The following is a 14,889-nucleotide window of genomic DNA, read 5'->3' as shown; positions in this document are numbered from 1 at the left end:
AAAGTCCTAGGTTTGGAGTGTCCTTAAGGTACCTAAAGATTCTTTTAATGGCTTGTAAATGTGACTCCTTAGGAGATGATTGAAATCTAGAGCATAAACAAGCACTAAACATTATATCCGGTCTACTTGTGGTAAGATAAAGCAATGATCCTATCATAGACCTATAAAGTTTAGTGTCAACTTATTTACCTCCTTCATCTTTATTAAGCACTGTTGAAGTGCTCATTGGTGTTGATTGAGGCTTCAAGTCCTCCATTTTAAACTTCTTGAGCATATCCTTGATGTATTTGGCTTGACTGATGAAGATGTCATTTTGAGTTTGCTTAATTTGGAGCCCTAAAAAGAAGTTGAGCTCACCTATCATGCTCATATCAAACTCACCTTGCATAATCTTAGAAAATTCTTAACAAATAATTTCATTAGTAACACCAAATATAATATCGTCAACATAAATTTGTACTACTAAAATGTCTTTGTCTTTGGTTTTTATGAACAAGGTGGTGTCTACTTTGCCTCTTCTAAAGCAATTTTTAATTAGAAACTTTGAAAGCCTTTCACACCAAGCTTTAGGAGCTTGCTTCAAACCATATAGAGCTTTGGACAATTTGAAAACATGATTTGGAAATTTTGGATTTTCTAAATTGAGAGGTTGTTCAACATAAACTTCTTCATTTATGAAACCATTAAAAATGAACTTTTGACATCCATTTGAAAAAGTTTAAAATTGTTTGAACATGCAAAAGCTAATAACATCCTAATGGCTTCTAACCTAGATACCGATGCATAAGTTTAATCATAGCCTATACCATCCTCTTGGCTATATCCTTTGGCAACTAAACTAGCCTTGTTTCTAAAAATATTACCATTTTCATCAAGTTTATTTCTAAACACCCATTTAGTTCCTATATTTGGATGGTCACTAGGTCTATCAACTTAATTCTTCTTGCATAGCAATTATCCAAAATTCATCATTTAAAGCATCATCAATGTTTTTAAGTTCTAGTCAAGAAATGAAAGCAACATAATTACAAGTATTTCTAATTGAAGATCTAATAATTACCCCTTTAGATAGATCACCAATGACGTGTCCATCCTTAACATATGAAAGCTCTCTTGAGTGGTTAGATTCTCTTTCAATATGAGTTGGTTCTAAGAGTTCAACTCACTTACGCCTTGATCTACATCTGATGCTTGATTTTGCTCAACTTGATATATTTCTACATCATCAAAATCAGTAGTTTCCTTTCTAGAAGGAGAGTTAGATTCTTAAAAAATAACATGTATAGATTCTTCTACTATAAGGGTTCTATTGTTAAAATTTCTATAAGCTTTAGAATTTGTGGAATATCCAAGAAAAATACCTTCATTACTTTTGGCATCAAATTTTCCTAAATTTTCTTTTCCATTATTTAAAACAAAACATTTGCAACCAAAAGGATGAAAGTGGCTTATGTTAGGCTTTCTTCTCATAAGGTGCTTTATTTAAAATAGGTCTAACCATAAATCTATTTATAATATAGCAAGAAGTGTTTATGGCTTCCACCCAAAAATATCTTGGCAAATTATTTTCACATAACATGGTTCTAGCCATTTCTTTTAAGGTCCTATTTTTCCTCTCAACAACTCCATTTTGTTGAGAATTTCTAGGTGTCAAAAATTGTGACTAATACCATGTTTATTTCAAAAATTATTAAAGCCAAGGTTTTCAAATTCTTTTTCATGATCACTTCTTACACTTGAAATTGAATATCCCACTTGGTTTGGAACCATTTTACAAAAAGTAATAATTTTTTCTAAAGATTCATCTTTTGAAAATAAAAATAAAACCCATGTATATCTAGGATAGTCATCAACAATAACAAATCCATAATGTTTGCCTCCTAAACTCATAGTTCTAATGGGTCCAAAAAGTTCAATATGAATAAGTTGGACTACTCTAGATGTAGAGACTATATTTTTAGACTTAAAGGATGCTCTCCTATGTTTACCTTTAGCATATGCATCACACACTTTATCAAAGTCAATAGGAAAGTTAGGGATGCCAACAACAAGTTCATTTTTAATATGCTTTGAAATAACACCCATGCTTTCATGACCTAATCTTCTATGCCATAGCCAACATACATTTTCATTATTAGCCATAAAGCAAATATTAGAGAAAGATTTGTCACCAAGATGCACCATAAAAATATTACCTACCCTATATCCTACAAAAAGAATCATATTATTTACAATATCTACAACTTTGCACCCATTAGATTCAAATATTACTTTGAATCCCTTGTCATAAAGTTGACTAATGCTAAGGAGGTTATGCTTAAGACCATTGACATAAAGCACATTCTTAATGAGAGGAAGAATTTGTACGTATAGAACCAATACCTTCAATAAGCTCTTTGGAGTTATCACCAAATGTAACTTCTCCTCCATTCTTTGGCTTTAGTTCCATGAAATGGCTTTGTCATTGGTCATGTGTCTAGAGTATCCACTATCAACGTACCATGAGTTCTTCTTACAGTTGCTTGCCTTGAAGCAATGCTCTTCCTCCTACAAACACAAAGTTAAACTTTGGATTTTTGTACCCAAACTTTCTTAAGTCCATTAGCATTAGTCTTAACAATTTTTGTCCCCTTAGGAATCCACTTTTTTAAAGCATCCTCATTTTGAGATATGTATAATTCTTTTGGAATCCACACACTCTTAGTGAGTTTGCTTCTAGATGTGAGTTTTTTTATAGAACATACTAGTCTATAATGCCCCTTTTGTGCCAATATGTGCCTGAGAGTGAGGCATGATAAAAATAATTTGGTTTCTCAAAGAAATTTTTAAATTTTATTTCTCTTTGTAAATTTACAAAACCTAAGCCACTCTTGTCAAATAAGGCTATTTGAGATTCAAGCATATCATTTAGTTTTTGTTGCTCTATATAGAACATAGAAAAGGAATTATGGAAGTTCTTATTCTTTAAAATCAAATCATAAATTTGAGCTTGCATATCATTAATTTCTTTTTTATTTCCTCTTTATTTATGATTAGGGACTTATTTTCCTCCTTTAATTTTGAAATCATTTTTTTATAGTCTCAAAATCTATAGCTAATTCACCAAAGACATCTTGTAATTCTTCAAATGTATATTCATTTAATTCATGAATTTTTTGAGTTTTTTTACAAACATAGCCATATCCTCTACATGATCATCATCTCTAGAGTCTTCATCCTTCTCACAAGTTGTTGATTTAAAGGCAACTCCCACTTTCTTTGGAGCTTATTTGATTTCTTGTGTATTGTGGTTGATCTTCATTTCATATGTCAATAAGGGACCAATGAGCTCAACAAGAGAGAGTGAGTTGAGATCTTTTGATTCTTCTATTGCCGTCACTTTAGGTTCCTAAGACTTTGGGAGACTATTCAACATCTTCTTCACCATCTCTTTGTTGGGATAGATCTTCCCAAGGGCTTTAAGAGAATTGATGATGTGGGTGAAGTGATTGGACATCTCTTTGATTCCATCTTCCAGTTTTTCCTTAAACAACTCATAATCAAGGGTGAGAAGACTTATCTTGGACTCCTTAACTCTACTTGTTCCTTCATGGGTAATTTCAATATTGTCTCATATCTCTTTTGTATTGTCACACAAGGAGACTCTATTGTACTCATTTGGACCAAGAGCAAAAAATAGAGTCTGCATAGCTTTTACATTTAATTACACCTTCTTGATATCATTATAATATCATTCACTCTATTCCTTTGGGACAATAACACATTTGACCCTCTTCATTGGAATGGATGGCCCATTTGTAATTATCCTCCAAACGCCATAGTCATTAGCTTTGATGAATATCTTCCTTCTTATTCTCCAATAAGAGTAGTTGGTGCCATTAAATAAAGGAGGCCCCATGGTGAAGCACTCTTTTCCCAATATGGTGAAATTTTGCTCCAATGCCATGAAGCTAACTTCTTGACTTATGGCTTCAATCTTGGATAACTTGAGGATCTTTTCTCTCAGTGATAAAATTGTCTCTAGAGTTCTAGCTCTGATACCAATTATTGAGATCGAAATACACCAAGAGGGGGTGAATTAGTGTTTTAAAAGGTTTCAGGCAAATGGAAAAAGTCAAACGACTCAAGAAATTATAGTGGTTAGGCCTCAATTACCTACATCCATTACCTTAGCTTTTCGTGACTGAGGATTTCTCAAATCTACTAGATTTCAACCTTTAAGGATAAGGTTTAACCTTACAAAACCCTATCTTTTCAAAGATAAGATAAAACCATTTCCCCTTAAGGTAACCTTAAGTAATACCTCACAAATGAGAGAAAAATAATGATAAATAAGATGATACCTCTAAAAGGTAGATAAGAAAAAATTAAGCCACAAATGTGTACAAGAAATATTTAGTGAAAAATTGAGAAAGATTGGAAAATTTAGTTCTTAAAGGTTAGGTATGTGTTTCTTGTCTTCTTTTTTTTTACTTCAATGAAGAGCTTTGACATTGTATTTAAATCCTCTAACAACCTTGTGGATGTTTATAACCGTTAGAAAAATAATATAGTCGTTGTAGCCATAAAAATAAACATTAAATACAGTCTGCAACTTTGTTGTAGAATGGAACTTGTATCGGTGGAAATCTTTCCAAAATATGACCGTTGGGCTCGTTCTATAAGTATAAGTTCTTTTGTATTGGTAGAACTTTGAGGGTTTAATTTGATATCGATAGAACCCATCAGATTATCGGTAGAAGTGCAGTGGATGCTAAACTTTGGCTACTGACTTGACTTGTTTCTATAGAAGTCCCCAAGGTATCGGTAGAACTCTGAAGATATCGGTAGATCTAACCAGGGTATCGATAGAAGTCCCAGGCCAAAATGCCCTTGCTTACTGAAGTACGTTCTACCGATAACAGTTTAGGCTGTATCGGTAGAACCCAGACTTGTAACTAGAGTTGTATTAGTAGAACTTCCAGTTCTACCGGTAGAATTCTATAGCCTTTTCAAGGTCATTTTCATCTTGAGTTTTACCGACACTTGTCCTCCTAAGTATCAGTAGAAGTTTTTTAGACTTAAAAAACTCATTAAAAATCAAGATAATTTAAGGGTTTTTTAAAGTTTATTTTGTCCAACACTTTAAAAATAACTTTCAGGACATATAAACAATTTTTACAAATTGAAGTAGGGATTTTTAATATTCTTTTTGTTATATCAAAATACATGAAAAAACTAGAGCTAACACACTATTATATTTTCCTAGTCTAACTCTAATTATTCTAGGGATGTTTTAGTAATATTTGTACACAAAATTCAGCCTATAAATAGGCCTCTTAGAAACCCTAGATAGTTTAGAATAACAATAAAAATTAAGAGAGAGTTTGTGGGAATTTTAGGGAATTTTCGTATTTCGAGTTCAGAGTTTATTTATTTTTTCATCTTGTTTTCCCCTTGTTGGTTTTTTTTATTGAATTTTTCTTTACTCATGGTTTTTATCCTCATCGGAGGAGTTTTTTCCACAGAAATATTTGTGTCTAATTTTTTTCAATTTTTGTTCGTGTTCGTTGCATAATTTGGGTTTGACCTAACAAAATGATATCAGAGCTTAGTTCAATTTTTTCTTTCAACCCGTTCAAAGATGGCAATGAGGTATGATATCAAGAAGTTCGATGGGATTACAAATTTTTGCTTGTGGCAAGTTCGGATGATGACAATTCTAGTTCAGAAAAGTCTAAAAAAAGTCGTTACAGGAAAAAACCCGTGGATACGAATCAGAACAAATGGGAGGAACTTGATAAGAATGCACTGTGAACAATTCAATTGTGCCTCACTAACAACGTATTTTAGGAGGTACTTTTGATGAAGATGACAACAACCCTATAGAGGAAATTGGAAGCCATGTATATGACAAAGTCCCTCACAAATCGCTTGGTATTAAAACAATGATTATATACGTTCCACATAACAGAAGATAAGTTTACTAGGGCTAACATCAATGAATTTGTAACTCTCCTAGATGACCTAAAGAATGTTGAGATCAACATAGACGATGAAAATCAGGCTATGTTACTATTTTGTTCTTTACCCCCTTCATACAAAACTTTCAAGGAAATCCTGATTTATAGTAGAGAAACTCTCGTTTAAGGACATGAAGGGAAATATTTTGAGTAAGGATAAACTCAAAATGAGTTAGGCTCAAAGAATAAGTCATATTCGCAGCTTCGGTTTTGGTTATGAGAGGAAGGCAAGATTCTTAGAACTTGAGTCAGAGAAGATCAATGGCAAGATCTAAGTTAAGGAACTACGACAAGGAATGTGGCTATTGCAAAAAGAAGGGCCACATCAAAGAAGAATGTTATAAACTTCACAACAAAATTAAGAGGGTCTCCAAAAATAATGAGAGAGGCCAGTAGAAAGTTGATGCAGTCGATGTTAGTTTAGCCAAAGATAGCGTTGATGATTTGTTGCTGGTGTCAACGACCGAAAGGTCTAAGTTTACATCTGAGTGGATCTTGGATTCAGAGTGTTCTTACCATATGTGTCCCAACAGGGACTGGTTCTCCACATACAACTCAGTTGAAGGTGGATTTGTGCTTATGGGAAATAACTCACCCTACAAGATAACCGACATTGGTACCATTCAAATTACAATGCATGACAGGATAGTCAGAACATTGTCAAATGTCAGGAATATGCCTAATTTAAAGAAAATCTCGTTTCTTTGGGTATTCTAGACTCAAATAGGTGTAAAATCGTCATTAAGCCAAACTGCCAAAAAGTATCTTGTGGAGCTTTGGTGCTGATGAGAAGGCAAAAATTCGGTAGCTTATACATTCTGCAAGGTGTAACAGTGTCTGGTTTGGCAGCAATTACGAAAGAAGGGATGAAAATGTGGCCACGTCCCGATAAAGACTTCCCGGACATCGCGATGACGCGAAAAAACCCACTCGTTTAAAATTTTGAATCAACCCAATTGCGTGTCACATACGACTTAGTCATATGAGAGAAAAATGTATGATCGTTTTGAGCAAAAGAGGTCTTCTCACAAGCACCGAAGTTGGAAATTTATATTTCTGCAAGCATTACATTTATAAGAAATAGATCTGATTTAGCTTCGGTTCGGCAGTGCATAGGACTAAAAGGCCCCTAGATTTCTTATTTATGGGGTCCAACTCTAGTCGTCTCAGGAGATAGCATATATCTTCTAACTTTTATCGATGATCACTCTGAAAAAGTTTGGGTATACTTCTTGAAGCATAAAAATGAAGTCCAATAGTTCAAGCTCATTTATTTTACCATTAACTAGACTAATTTATCAATTTTCATAAAACTTGATGATCAAATTTTAACAAGTCAAAGTAGATGGACTAACTTCTTACTTTTCATAAAATATAGTGATGAAATTTAAGATTAAAACTTAAATAAATCATAGAAAGATGTGGAAGCTGATGATAGGTTGAAGCTTAGGACCAATTTAGAATCTCGATCATTATTTAAAGACCTTAGGTAAAATTAACCCTAATAGAAAAGCAGTCGCGTCCATTCAGCAAAGTAAAACAACACCGTTGAACATGGATAAGAAAATGGGCGCAAGGTTTTGGGTTTTGCACTTTGCTAACTGGTGAGATCTGTTGTGCTCATCTTTTCTAAGTCAAGGAACTAGGACAAAAAATGTGGCTATTGCAAAAAGAAGGGTCACATCAAAGTAGAATGTTATAAACTTCAAAATAAAATTAAGAGGGTCTCCGAAAAAAATGAGAGAGGCAAGGAAAAAGTTGATGCAGTCGATTTTAGTGTAGCCAAAGACAGAGTTGATGATTTTTTGTTGGTGTCACCGACCAAAAGGTCTAAGTTTACATCTGAGTGGATCTTGGATTTGGAGTGTTCCTACCATATGTGTCCCAATAGGGATTGATTCTCCATATACAACTCAGTTGAAGGTGGAGTTGTGTTTATGGGAAATAACTCACTCTATAAGATAACCGTCATTGGTACCATTCAAATTATGATGTATGACAATATAGTCAAAACATTGTCAAATGTCAGGCATATGCCTAATTTAAAGAAGAATCTTATCTCTTTGGGTGCTCTAGACTCAAATGGGTACAAAATCGTCATTAAGTCAAATGCCTTAAAAGTATTTGGTGGAGCTTTAGTATTGATGAGAGGGCAAAAAGTCGGCAACCTATGCATTCTACAAGGTGCAAGATTGTCTAGTTCGGTAGCAGTTATGGAAGAAGGGGTGAAAACATCGCCATGTCCTAATGAGAACTCTCCCAACATCACGATGACACAATAAAACCCACTAGTTTAGAATTCTAAATCAACCCAATTGTGCCACATGTGACTCAGTCATTTGAGTGAAAAATATATGATCGTTTTCAGAAAAAAGAGGTCTTCTCACAGACACCAAAATTGGAAAGTTATATTTCTGTGAGCAATACATTTATGGGAAGTACACCCGAGTTAGCTTTCATTTAGCAGTGCATAAGACTAAAGGGACCCTAAATTTCTTATTTATGAGGTTCGGCTTTAGTCGTCTCCAAAAGAGGTAACAGATATCTACTAACTTTTGGGTATACTGAAAGTCGTTGAGATCTTTAAACAATGGAAGACCCTGCTTGAAAAAAAACTGGAAAGTCCATAAAATGATTCAAAATGGATAATCAGCTCAATTTTTTTTCAACTGAATTTAATGGTTTCTGCAAATGAGAAGGAATTGAAAGACACCACACAGTTGTTGGTACCTCAAAGCAAAATGGTGTCACCAAATGGATGAACAAAACATTACTTAAGAAAGCCTAATGTATGCTTTCTAATGCAGGTTTAGAAAATAAGTTTTGGGTCGAATCAATTAATCTCGCAAGCTATTTGGTGAATTGATCTCCACATCGAGCTTTGGATGGAAACATTTCCAAAGAGATTTGGTCAGGTAATCCTCCTAGCTACTTAAACCTTAAAGTATTTGGTTGTCTTGCATATGCTTGAATTAGTCAAGGGCAACTTTAATTGAGGGCGGTGAAGTGTATTTTTCTGGGTTTTGCGACTGGGATAAAAAGCTACAAGTTATGTGCCCAAAAACGTGTAAGATCATCGTTAGTAGAGATGTTACATTTGATGAAACATTGATGATTCTGTCTAAAAGGGGGCCATCAAGTCAAAATAACACCGAAAGGCTGAGTGTTTTAAGCAAGGTGAAGCCAGAAACAAAAACAAATTGTGATATCACGAAGTCACGGAGCACGACGTCACAACGACATGACGAACAAGGGTGACGTGCTGACAAGGAGAATCCCCACGTCACGACATTAGGAAAAAATTATGAAATCGACATTTCATCAATGTAATAGAAGGTTTTCAAGGCTTCCGCATCACAACTAGAACCCTTCAAAATTATAAGTTAGCCCGGGATAGAAAAAGGCGAGGGATGAAACCACTGCAAAAAATACTGTAAAAGAAATCTCGTGGCATTTGTTCTAAGTGATGCATAAAGCATCGATTCAATCGACCCTTCAAATTATTCAAATGCAGTTTAAGCTTCTGATTCTAGCAAGTGGCTTGTTTCCATGGAAGAAAAGATAGAGTCTCTCAATAAGAACGAGAAATGGAAACTTGTTAAACCACCCACTAGGAAGAAAACAATTGGTTACAAGTGGGTGTTCAAAAAGAAGGAAGGTTTGGGTCAAGTTGACACGAGATATAAGGTGAGGTGGTCGCAAATGGGTACAGCCAAGTGAAGGGAGTTTATTTTCATGATGTTTTCTCTCTAGTTGTAAAAGATACATCTATTCGGACATTGTTAGCTCTTGTTGCATCAAACAATCTCGAGTTAAAGCAATTAGATGTGAAAATTACATTTCTTCACTAGGATTTAGACGAGGACATTTACATATAGCGACCCGAAGGCTTCAGAAGGCAAGGAAGATCTTGTTTGTCTTCTTCAAAAATCATTATACGACCTTAAGTAGTCTCCTCGGTAATGGTACAAGAAGTTCGATTCCTTCATGTTAGGTATTAGTTTCATTCAAAGTAAGTACGATAGTTGTGTTTATTTACAACATTTAAATGATAGAACATTTATTTATTTGTTGCTTTATGTTGATGATATGTTAATTAAAAATTAATGATCCATCCGAAATTGAACTACTTAAAACCATGCTTAACTCTAAGTTTGAGATGAAGGATCTTGGTGTAGCCAATAAGATTTTAGGGATGGAAAATTTGAGAAATCGACACTCCGGAAAGCTATTTCTGTCATAATAGAAATACATCGAAAGGATCCTCGAGTGATTTGGAACGCAAGATTCTAAACCAGTTAGTGCTCCCTTAGCTGTCCACTTCAGACTTTCGACTTCGGATTCACCACAAACTGAAGATGAAGAAAGGAACATGTCCTCAGTTTCTTATTCTAGTGCATTTGGAAGCCTAATGTATGCAATGGTTTGTTCTTGTCCCGATATTTCACATGTTGTTAGTATAGAAAGTAGATATATGGCCAAACTAGGCAAATTACACTGGCAAGTTGTTAAGTGGATTCTAAGATATTTAAGAGGGACTTCCAGTACTTGTTTGGAAATCGGAAGCTGTTCAGAAGGTCTAGTCGAGTAGATTTAGATTATGTTGAGTACATGGCAATCATAAAAGCTATGAAAGAAGTTATTTGGTTGAAAGGTCTATTCAGCGAGCTGGTTGATAAAAACGACAAAATTGTCATATATTGCAATAGTCAAAGTGTCATAAATTATATGAAAGATCAGATGCATCACAAAAGAACAAAACATATAGATATTCGGTACCACTTTATTCGAGAGGTAATCGCTCAAAAATATGTTTAGATTCTCAAAATTGGCACAGATAACAATCCAACAGACATAATAACGAAGAGTTTTCCTTTTCCCAAATTCAAACTTTGTTTGGACTTGGTAAGCATTCGATGGAGATCGAGTTAGGCTCCTAACAGGGCTTGACAAAGAAGGAATTTTGGAAATACAAGTCAAGATAGAGATTTGTGGATTGTGCCTTGCATTTCAGATAAAACAGAGCCGACGTCCGACAACATGACACACCACGTCTCGAAGATAAGAACTAGTCGTCTCAGCCACGTGATGCCTGGCGTCCTGACAAGTTGAACACAGCGCCACGATGTGGCAACCTGTTCCTCACTCAGGCTTAGTTTGGATGGGCAGTGTGTTTACCTCCGGTGAGGTTAAAAACAGAGGTGGCGGTGAGATTAGTTACTGTAGCGGTGAGATTGGATACTGTAGCGGTGAAATTAGAAACAATGGTGTAGTGTGTGTTTGGATTCAAACGCAGTTGTAGCGGTGAGGTGAGAATAAAAAATGACTATTAAGGACATCAGATTAGAATTGATATATAATAGAATTTTTTAAAACTATTTTACTTTTTTAAAATTATTAAAATATGTGAATTTATAAATTCATTTAATAAAATATTAAAATGTATCTTCCAATATTTTAATGAATTATATAATCAATTTAAATTATTTATTAGATAAAATGGTAGTTATTTTTAATTTTTTATAGTTAAATATTTTTTTTATAACAATGATAAATATTATTTTCACAAATAGTAACATTATACTTTGATCAAAATTTGAAGTATCTAAACGGATGATTTTTAATAAAAAAATAGTAACATAAGACATAACAAGTTTCATTATTACTAGAAATTAGGTTATGATACAAAATGTTTTTACAAATATGGATTCATTAAACTAGTTTCAATGGTTTCCCTTAACATCGTGATTTCAAGGTCACCTTCTCTGTTAGAAGAACTCGATTCACCTCTATCAAACTGGGCTAAAGAGACTGGCATGTCGGGTATATTCTCAAATTGTCGAAAATCCTCATCATTTGACCAAGCATGTTTTCGAATGTAATTATGCAAAACCATTGTTGCAATAACTATTAAAACTTGCTTGTTGAATGAATAACTTGGAATATCTCTTAATATTGGCCAATTTTTTTCCACACTCCAAATGTTCGTTCAATCATAGAGCGTAACGAAGAATGGGCATGATTAAAGATTTCTTTTTTTCTAGATACTTGATGATTACCTCAACGAAAATCAGGTAAATAATATCGTTCCCCCTATATGGATCTAGAAAACCTGCCATTTGTGGATATCCTGAATCCATAAGATAATATTTTCCTACAAAAAAGTAAAACATAATATCAAGTTTAAAAATAAATTAAAAATTTTAATATTTTTTATGTAAAAATTAATTAAAAAATTAAAATTCAACCTAGTGGAGGGTGTGGAAACTTTAACTCTTGTTTTCTAAGTGTTTGCAAAAAAATTCTACTATCATGTGTTGTTCCTTCCCAACCAGGAAATGCAAAAATAAAGCACATGTTGAAGTCACAAACTGCCATAATATTTTGAGTTGGTTCACCTTTCCGTCCGATATATGGTATTTGACAAGAAGGCAAAATGCATGCTTTTATGTGTGTTCCATCTATGACCCCAATACAATCCTTTAAAATAAATACAAGTAATGAGATAAAAGTTAGAAATAATTTATATTTTAAAAATATAAAGATTGTGTAAATTTTACCTTAAAGTGAGGCCAATATCTTGTATCATGTCGAATACTGTTCGGTACTTCCTCGAATTGACCTTCAGTGATTTTAATCGTGTCTATTCCCATTCAAGCAAATATATGCAACATATCAGTAAAAATTCGACTAACAGTTTCCCCAGATCGTTGAAATCGCTCTGTTTCATTTGAATTTGATTCTCTATTTCCAATAATGTACAATGATAATGCTAACTTCTCCATCGCCGATACTTTCCCATTCTTTAAGCCATAACTTGTTTGCAAATCATGCAACAAGCTGTGAAATATATTTTTTGGCATCCTAAAACTATTCATGCAACGATCATCGTGCCCATTTAATACTTCGTCCACCCACATTTGACCTATATAATTTGAATCCATACGCGATTGCATAGTGAAATAAGTTTCATGGTGTACCAATACACTGCTTAACACAAATTCTTCCTCTTCATGGTAATCGTTGTGCTCAAATTGGGTAACAATTGAGGCTATTCTTTGTTGAGCTTCTTCACTTAATTCAGGGGGTATCATAATTCATATCAAAACTATTATACATATTGTTAAATTCATCCATAACTAAAAAAGTAATCAAATGAAAATAAATTAATATTTCATGACATTCTATACAACACAGAAACTTGATTAAAAGCATAGCATAAAAATACCAAACATAAAAAGTATCATACATTAGTTTTACATATAAAAAAGTAGTATAGTTATATTACAACATTAATTCTAAGGAGCTTATGGTGGAGGTGGTTGATGGTATGGTTGGAAGGGAAATGAGGATGTTGCTACCAAGGATGAAAATGATGTAATTGGATTTTGTTCAACATACTCACGTCAAAGCCACCAAACCCTATCATCTAGATCTAAGTTCAAAAACACTTCCCGTTTCACCGATATTTGGAACATTTTGGTGGCAAAATAGTACAGTTTATCTTTTTTTTGGAATTTCATCTCCCAAAGCACGCAAAGCATCCATTGCATTTGAAATAGTATATTGAGAGTGAGGAAAAATAATTTCATTCACTGACTTCCTTGGACTAGCCATACTCTCACACAATTTCTCAATCTGAGTAATTAATGTATTTCTTGATGATTTTCTACTTGAACTTGATTTTTTTCCTTTACCGTGTACAGTCTCAAGTGTTTGCTTTCTTCGATTAGGAATTTCATGAGAAGGGTTTGATGGTACCTCATCAGGAGGAATACCTTCATTCTCGTTACTATGTTCATCTGAATCACCAAATCCCTCATTAGGTGCATCATCTCCCATAAGAACCCCACTTGGAAGAACACCAGACGAAGGTGCCCATGCGTTCTCTCCAGTGGCTACAATGCCAGCAAACATTTGCCACATTAACTCATTCAATCGTGGATCAATTCCTTTCTTCTTAAATCCTTTAAAATCAAGATTTTCCTACATAACATGTTAAATGTTAAATGTTATACTAAGATTTTTATAATTGTAAATTATTAATTTCAATAAACTTTATGCATTAAAATAATGATAAAGTTAACACTAACCTTATTTTTGCAGCCCACCATTCTTCAGTAGCATCGACCGTCTTTTTAGATGGACACCATCCAATACCTGTAGATTCCTTAAGCAACTCCCTCCATAACCTCCATTCATTTTTTAATGTATCCCACTTATTTTTCAATTGAGGTTTTCCATAATTTTTTTGTGTTTTTGCTTGAAAAAGAGCAATGAGATTTTCTCATCCTTTTGAGTTTAGATGAGTTGTCGATCTACTACCAGCATTAACTTCATTCATGCAAAGCTCACAAAATATCAACGTTAGCTCATCATCTCAAACAGCTTTTGTTGCTAAGGTACTATCTCCCTCCACAAAATTTTGTGTCTTTACCATTTATTATTATTTTGATTTTAAATGTCAACCAACATAAAACCATAAATATATAATTAGATATAATAATATAATTTCATAAAAAAATAAGAATGATACATCACGAATGGATGAAAGCCATAAGATGAACACTAAAGAAAAAATTCTCAAAGATCCATTGTAAACAATAACGAGGATATAGAAAGGATAATTGATTATGACATTTGGGGTTGTTCTATATCTTCACAAGAAAGGTAATTCCCTAATTTGTTTCACAAATCCCATAATTTTTTATTATCATGATTTAAGTTCAAAATTAGTATCTTTCAAGAAAAATATTGCATCTTCATGCTTTAAATAATTCGAATAAACCGAATATAAACTATATTTTTTATTTTTAAAATACACTACATATATTTTTATTTTTAAAATACACTACATATATTTTTTTATTTTTAAAATACACTACAT

At 33.5% G+C, this 14,889-nt stretch overlaps 1 protein-coding gene across 1 annotated transcript; it reads right to left on the bottom strand.

Moving 5' to 3' along the window:
• Positions 1-13,227: 13,227 nt before the first annotated feature.
• On the bottom strand, positions 13,228-14,862 carry LOC107915888 (uncharacterized). The gene is made up of 2 exons (XM_016845078.2): positions 14,096-14,862; positions 13,228-13,988 (listed from the first exon to the last, which is right to left on the bottom strand). Exons 1-2 carry the CDS (start codon positions 14,114-14,116, stop codon positions 13,503-13,505), a joined length of 507 nt encoding a protein of 168 aa, XP_016700567.1. The 5' UTR covers positions 14,117-14,862; the 3' UTR covers positions 13,228-13,502.
• Positions 14,863-14,889: the final 27 nt, after the last annotated feature.

This window comes from Gossypium hirsutum, chromosome D10 (assembly GCF_007990345.1).
Source record: "Gossypium hirsutum isolate 1008001.06 chromosome D10, Gossypium_hirsutum_v2.1, whole genome shotgun sequence".
Lineage (NCBI taxonomy): Eukaryota > Viridiplantae > Streptophyta > Magnoliopsida > Malvales > Malvaceae > Gossypium > Gossypium hirsutum.
The sequence above is the reverse complement of the archived record's forward strand: the minus strand, read 5'-3'. Positions and strand labels throughout refer to the sequence as shown.

Coding starts and splice junctions, on each gene's coding strand:
- LOC107915888 (XM_016845078.2), bottom strand. CDS start 14,116: ATGGTGGGCTGCAAAAATAAG. Junction 13,989..14,095: donor TGGTGGGCTGCAAAAATAAG/GTTAGTGTTAAC, acceptor CATGTTATGTAG/GAAAATCTTGATTTTAAAGG.